General features: G+C 43.5%; 2 protein-coding genes across 3 annotated transcripts in view; one reads left to right on the top strand and one right to left on the bottom strand.

The window, feature by feature from the left end:
• The window catches only part of LOC119274687 (CST complex subunit STN1-like), a 5,764-nt gene extending 5,648 nt beyond the window's left edge, over positions 1 to 116 (bottom strand). Inside the window, exon 1 of one of the 2 annotated variants that reach the window (XM_037555409.1) lies at positions 10 to 116. The gene's annotated coding sequence lies outside the window, so the exon portion shown is untranslated. The remainder of the gene's footprint in view (positions 1 to 9) is intronic. The other variant, XM_037555408.1, reaches the window with a different exon arrangement.
• A 4,400-nt stretch (positions 117 to 4,516) lies between these two features.
• LOC119274686 (PR5-like receptor kinase) lies at positions 4,517 to 6,801 on the top strand. Its single transcript, XM_037555407.1, has one exon. The coding sequence runs from the start codon at positions 4,733 to 4,735 to the stop codon at positions 6,674 to 6,676; it is 1,944 nt and encodes a 647-aa protein (XP_037411304.1). The 5' UTR covers positions 4,517 to 4,732; the 3' UTR covers positions 6,677 to 6,801.
• Positions 6,802 to 7,585: the final 784 nt, after the last annotated feature.

Here is a 7,585-nt window from a genome sequence, read left to right as displayed (position 1 = left end):
GTGCTGGACCTGCTGGTACGGAAGAGCGGCGGCCTGCCACAGGAGCGCAGGGACGACCGGAATCCATCAGAAATGGGGATATGGTCCACCGGAGCGGCAGCAGCCGCCGGGCAGTGTGGCTGAGGCGGCGGAGGAAGGGGCCGGGCCCGGCCGATTTTCTCTCAAGTCGATCTGGGCCACGAACACGTTGGGCCGTATCAGTATGGACCGTGCTGTCGGGCCCTATCAAGTCCAGGTGGAACAAGCAGCTGCTAATGGAGCATTTTATAAGGCCGGATGTGGAACTGATCATGAATATCCCACTGAGCTCGCGGGTGCAACCAGATTTCTGGGCGTGGCATTATGATAGAAGGGGTTTGTTCACGGTTAAGTCAGCGTACAGAATGATCAGTGGCATTAAACACCAACGAGAAGATTGGCTCGAGCATAGGGCGGGCCATTCTAATAGAGAAGCGGAAGGCAAATCGTGGTCGCGGCTATGGAAGGTGCAAGTTCCATCAAAGGTCAAGATTTTTGTGTGGCGGCTGGCACATATGTCTCTTCCAACTGGTTCACTTCGGCATGAGCGCAAAATGGCGACAACTGCAGCATGCGGTCTCTGTGATGAACAAGCTGATACTTGGCGCCACTCTTTATTTGAATGCAGGATGGCCCGGTGCGTGTGGGCGCTTGGAGAGGAGGAGATCATTGAGCATGTGATATCCAACAAAAGTGACGATGCAAGGCTCTGGTTATTCTGGTTGTTTGACACAGTGAATCAGCATGACCTTGCGAGAATTTTGATTACCATGTGGGCAATATGGTGGGCCAGGCGAAGAGCAATACATGATGATGAGTACTAGAGTCCTTTGTCAACGATGTGCTTTGTAAACCGATACTTGCAGGATTTGGAAATTGCCACCACAGGAACATCGATGAAATAGCCACATAATGCGCAGCCAAGAACTCGGACATGGATCCCACCTGGGGGAAACGAGGCGAAAATTAATGCTGATGGTGCTATCTCCCGCCAGGGCACGACGGGAGCTGCAGCCGCTGTTTGCAGGGATCAGCACGGCAATTATCTTGGAGCATCAGCGGTGTTTTTTGATGGGCTAGTCGACGCGCCATGTTTGGAAGCTCAAGCATGCAATGAAGCTCTTGCCCTAGCGCAAGACTTGATCCTCACACATGCAATAATAGCTTCTGATTGCATCCAAGTTATACAAGACATCAACGGATCTTCGAGTTCTTCTTCTTATGCTTTAATTTTGAATGAAATTAGAGATAGAGCTACAGATTTTGTTAGCATTACTTTTCGGTTTGAGAATAGGGAGGCAAACTTTGAAGCACATGCCTTGGCAAAGGCGGCTTCGTCACTCCCTGCTGGGCGCCACATGTGGCTAGGGAACCCACCAGACATTATTTGTATTCCTTCTGTGATCATTGAATAAATCCCTAGTTCACCTAAAAAAACGTGTTTGCCTAAAAAAAACTTGTTTGCCCCACATCCTCGTAGTAGATAGCCGTTGACTTGTTCAGGCATATTTTAATAGTAAAAGAAACTGGAACCATGTTGTTAAATTAATTGTAAAAGGCGTGGTACCATGTTAAGATTTGTCTTCAGTCGGACGTTGTAAAGTTTTGAGTAAGTTTGTAAGAAAAGCCATCAACATTCATAATACCAAATCAATATTGTTACATGTATCATATAATTAATCAACATTCATAATTTCCTTTTTTATACCATTTGGCAAATTTTACTTTTATGGACCATGGCAAATTTTTATTTTGGATCAATGGATTTTTTAATATTTTTTGAACCTTAGAAAAGTTATTGTTTGGCTCATGGCAAAGTTATTTTATGTACCATGGAAAATTTATAATTTATACCATGCCAAATTTATTTCTTGAACCGTGACAACTTTATTTTTCTAACCATGGCAAATTTATAATTTTGGACCATGGAATTTTTTTTGTTCAAACCATGGCAAAAAGTTATTGTTTAAAACATGGAAAATTTATATTTTATACCATGACAAATTACGGGACCATTATTGTTCAAACCATGGCAAAGTTATTGTTTAAAACATGGAAAATTTATATTTTATACCATGATAAATTATGGGACCATGGCAAAAATTATTGTTTAAAACATGGTCAATTTATACTATTTTAGATCATGATAAATTTTGGGACCATGGCAAAAAAGTAAACAATGCCACACTTATTGCTTCGACCATGGCGAAATTGTTTTGTACACACCGAGGCAACTTTTAATGCATACAACATCATAAGTTCTGTTTTCAAAATTATTTTTCAAAACATGGCAATTTGTTGAACAAAGCATGGTAAATTCTTTTGGGTACATCATAGAAAATTACTAGAACATCCTATGGCAAATTTATTTTCATTAGACTTTTTCACAAGTTTTCTTTTCAGCATTTTTTTTGCCATCATCTTATTCTTATACTTAACAATGGCAACTTAGGTTGAAACATAATTGTTAAGTTTTTTATTCTATATGTTAAGTTCTGGCTTTTATTATTAGTTTCATAACTGCTCTGACTTGCTATAGTACATTTTTTGTACAAGCATGGCATTTTTGTGTGTCTTACGTTACACTTGATTTATTTATTTTTAAAAATATGTGGTGCTTTTATTCTCTAGAGCATGGCAATTTTTTTGGCCGTGTAGGTATTCTAAAAATAAACATATTTTTATTTATTTTTTGCGATGCGACCTTTTACATGGCAAAATTAGTGTGCCATGCGTGGCAAAATTTACTCGCTTGTATCATTGCATTTTGTTTGTTTTTCTTCCTTCTTACTGTCATTTTTTTTTGTGTGTAATCAAGCTGTTCGGCCTAGTAAAGGGGCCTGTGTGGGCTTATTCGCTCCGGGGTGGTTCTCCTGGTGAACGTAAGTGTTCACTCGACCGAAACCCCGAGGGGAAGAATTCCTTCGCGAGGATTCCCTCCCCTGGAGAACGATCGCTGGTTATTCGTGTCCATGCCTAAAAGCCAACCACAATTCCATCAATTACAAAAAAAAAAAAACACTCACCATAAGTCGAAACCTCAGATTTGGCGCTGTAAACTGTACAAAAAAATCGCAAGAATTACCTTCCGCTAGTTAATACAGAAGTCCACAAAGCACACAAGGTTTCCGCCACCCTCGTCAGCCAGCAAGCAAACCTGACAGAGTTATCCCTCCGTCCTTCAAAGAGTGTACTTCCAACTTTGTTGGAGCTTAAAATTTGACTGAGTTTGTGCAAAAATATATCAATGTTTGTGAAATCAAATAGGTATATAATGAAAATATATTTTATCATGAATCTAATGCTACTAAGTTGATGTCATAAATGTTAATGTATTATTGTATAAATACGGTCAAACATAAAAAAAAATAACTTTCCAACAAAGTTGGAAGTACACTCTTTAAAGGACGGAGGGAGTATGTGGTTAGTGGGACAAGGCTCCACATGGTTGACGGCCAGTCAACGAGGCATCCAGCTGCTTCCAGGCAGCTGCCCACCGCAGCTTCAGCTCTAGCTTGCCCTCACCAACCAGCTAGCTACTTCTTGCAAGGTGATCTTCACTCTTCACTCTTGACCAGCTACTTCAGGAAGGAAGAAAGACGTGCAATCCAACAAGTTTTTAAAATAAGAAAAGACATGCCTGCAGTGCGTTTTATTCATGTGAAAAACGAAAGCCTACCCTCTGATGGTGAAATTACAAGAGGGAGTATTGCATGTGTTTTTTATAAAGACGTGTTTAGAGCCCACGACGATGTCAAAAAATTACAGAGGGAGTATTACATGGTGTTTTCACCATAAGACGTTCTACATGGTGTTTTCACCATCTGAGCTAACACCATGTAATGTAATACTCCCTCTGGAAAAAAAAATTATAGGACGTTTTTAGAGCCCATGATAGTGTCAGAAAACGCCTTATAAGACGTTTTTAGAGCCCATGAGGTAGTATTTGCTCAGATTTGGCACCGTGTTTGCACATTCCTTGCAGCCAAAATCATCAAACATGTTAGTTATACGGATATACAGATGCAAATCCCCGAAAAGTCCATTCCGCACCCGAGCTCATATGCTCCCGCATGAACAGTAAAATCGAAAAAAAATCGAAACAAATTCAAAAAATTCCAAATTTTTTTTGAGAGAAACATTTGACAAAAGTTCTAAGTGCCTGCAAAAATTCATCATGAAATCACATTCCTGTAAGGCGTGGCAAAAAAAACAAATTCAGTGCTTCAAAATGTGTTTGAAAGTAGCTTTTTCAGAGTACTATTTTTGTTTTTTTTGCCACGCCTTCTAGGAATGTGATTTCATGACGAATTTTTGCAGGCACTTAGAACTTTCGTCAATGTTTCTCTCAAAAAAAAATTGGAATTTTTTAATTTTTTTTCGATTTTTTTTCGATTTTACTGTTCATGCGGGAGCATATGAGCTCGGGTGCAGATTAGCCGCACTCTGCAAATCCCCCCTTTCTCGGAAGAGCGCAGATATAAGTACAGTAATTTGCAAGCAAACAAGATCCACAATCAAGCCTGGTCCTATCAAAGCAGTTCCCATGTCGCTGTTGTATGTTGACCGTTGAATTATTCAGCACACGAAATCCGGCCCCTGTCTGCTAATCCCACACAACTCTTCCACACGCTGTTAGCTGTCACAGGAGCCCCATTGCAACTTTGCAACTCAGACTCACTCTGGTTCAAATCAACGGCTGCAAGCAAGAACCATGACGCAAATGGCAGCCGTGGGCGTCTCTTCACCGCTCCTCCTCCTCCTCCTCCTCCTCCTCCTCCTCCTCCTTGCTGCCACCAGCGAGGCCACCACGTTTTACATCACCAACGGCTGCCCCTACACCATATGGCCGGCGGCTCTGCCGATCGGTGGCGGCATGCAGCTCGACCCAGGCAAGCCCTGGACCCTCAACACGGGCGACACCAACGCCACGCGCCTGTGGGCGCGCACGGGCTGCTCCTTCGACGGCAATGGCACCGGGACCTGCCGGACGGGCGACTGCGGCGGCCTGCTCGCCTGCAAAGCCAATGGCCGGCCGCCCAACACCATCGCCGAGTTTCGGCTCGGCGGCTTCAGCAGCCAGGATTTCTTCGACATCTCCTTTGTCGAGGGCTTCAACGTGCCCATGGACTTCCTGCCGGTGCCGGCCAAGGGCGGGCCAGGGTGCAGCAAGGGGCCGCGCTGCGGGGCCAACATAACGGCGCAGTGCCCGACCAGCCTGAAGGCGCCGGGGGGCTGTAACAGCCCGTGCACGGTGTTCAAGCAGGACAGGTACTGCTGCACCGGGAGCGCGGCAAGCAACTGCAGCACCACGGACTACTCCGACTTCTTTAAGAAGATGTGCCCAGATGCCTACAGCTATCCCACGGATGATGCCACCAGCATTTTCAGTTGCCCGGCCGGCACCAACTACAAGGTAGTCTTTTGTCCCTTGACCAATCAAGCAACACCGCCAAGTCCTCTGCCTGCACCCCCGGCTGAGGTAACACCTAGTGGGTCAACTACCATGAAACCAAAATCCTCCACTGTAAGAACAGTAGTTGCAATTTTAGCTCCTATAGGTGGCTTCATTTTTCTGTTCCTCCTCATTTTCTATTTTTGTAAACGAAGAACCCAACGACGGAGTGAGATGCAGGAAGAGGAAGAGGAAGAGTTTGGGGAGCTACAAGGAACACCAATGAGGTTCACGTTTCAACAGCTAAAATCAGCAACCGAGCAATTCGCAGACAAGCTGGGGGAAGGAGGATTTGGGTCTGTTTTCAAGGGGCAATTTGGTGATGAAAGTATTGCAGTAAAACGTTTGGATCGATCTGGTCAGGGCAAAAGAGAATTTTCAGCAGAGGTTCAGACAATTGGCAGCATTCATCATATTAACCTGGTGAGGTTGATTGGTTTCTGTGCAGAGAAATCGCATAGGCTCTTGGTATATGAGTACATGCCCAAAGGATCGTTGGACAGGTGGATCTATTGTCGACATGACAAGGTTGCTTCTCCTCTGGATTGGAGCACACGGTGCAAGATCATAACTCACATAGCTAAGGGCCTCTCTTATCTTCACGAGGAGTGCACAAAACGAATCGCTCATTTGGATGTCAAACCACAAAATATCCTCTTAGATGACAATTTCAATGCTAAACTTTCTGATTTTGGACTATGCAAGCTCATAGACAGGGATATGAGCCAAGTGGTTACCAGAATGAGAGGCACACCTGGATATTTGGCTCCTGAATGGTTGACATCACATATCACGGAAAAGGCAGATATCTACAGCTTTGGTGTCGTGGTCATGGAAATTATCAGCGGAAGAAAGAATCTCGACACTTCCCGGTCAGAAGAGAGCATTCATCTCATCACCCTATTGGAGGAAAAGGTGAAGAGTGATCAGTTGGTAGATTTGATTGACAATAACAGCAATGACATGCAAGCACACACGCAAGATGTAATTCAGATGATGATGCTTGCAATGTGGTGCTTGCAGATTGATTGCAAAAAAAGGCCTAAAATGTCTGAGGTGGTGAAAGTATTGGAAGGTACCATGAAAACAGACCTCAACATAGAACATAACTTTGTTGTAACAACTCCAGCAAATTTTGGTAGCACAGGAAATGTGAGCTCTTCAGCTCCACCTCTAGCCTCAGATGTATCAGGCCCCAGGTGAAACAGAGACAATGACAAGGTAGCCAATTAGATTGTGTGTAGGAGATTCTCTTATGGAAAACAAAAGCCATGGTCTGTTGTATTTTCTCAAATTATTACTATTCTTGAGTGTTGTACTGATGTTAACCTGCAGAATATCTCAGTATTGCAAACCTTGTTCGGTCCACAACAGATGAACTCATTTTTATTCCTTCGAGCTCCACCTGTAGCTCAAATCTGATTTGAGCCATCATGGCAGAAATTACTAACAAGTTTTAAAATTCCCATTGCTCCAATAAAGCAGAGAAGTAAATTGGCAGTCCGAGGGACAAACTAATAAACACTGATCAGTTGGTATGTTAGTTACCACAAGTGCCTTTATGTTCTGCAGCATTTCCACTGGGTTTTTATGACATTAGGTACAGTTTGTTTTCGTCAAAAAGGAGAAAAGGTCGCTCTAACCTGTTGTAAGCTGTTACGAGAAAACTGTAAAATTCTACATGTATTGATATTGATAACCAAAAGTGTTGATGATTGATGAGATGTTTCTTTGTTCTTGCTTCCATTGACTGTGAGAGGATTTTGCTACATTGCAATCCAAAGAATTCAGATTTGTAGCTTGCAAAGCTGCCAGTAGGAGGAGGAACTCAGTGTAACACCCTGCCTACCTCACAAGCAATGAGATTGCCGCTGGTGAGCTTTTTGTGGATGAGAAGAAATGATAAAGGGAAACAGAGCAAGAGACGGGGGATTCAGTTTCTGTTCAATTTCTAGTCGACTCATTACATATGCTCAGCCCTTAAGTACCTAGTCTCCTCTTGCGGGTACAAGCCCACGCACCCCTAAACAATCTGTAAAGAGACATAGCCCACACACAGTGGCCAACACACTAACACATTCAGGTTACATGGTGGCAACTGCCTGGGGTATG

Source organism: Triticum dicoccoides, chromosome 3B (assembly GCF_002162155.2).
Source record: "Triticum dicoccoides isolate Atlit2015 ecotype Zavitan chromosome 3B, WEW_v2.0, whole genome shotgun sequence".
Taxonomy (NCBI): Eukaryota; Viridiplantae; Streptophyta; class Magnoliopsida; order Poales; family Poaceae; genus Triticum; species Triticum dicoccoides.
This window is presented reverse-complemented; position numbering and strand designations above follow the sequence as displayed.

Bases quoted from the DNA above. Each gene is read 5' to 3' on its own strand.
- LOC119274686 (XM_037555407.1), top strand. From the start codon at position 4,733: ATGACGCAAATGGCAGCCGTGGGCGTCTCTTCACCGCTCCTCCTCCTC.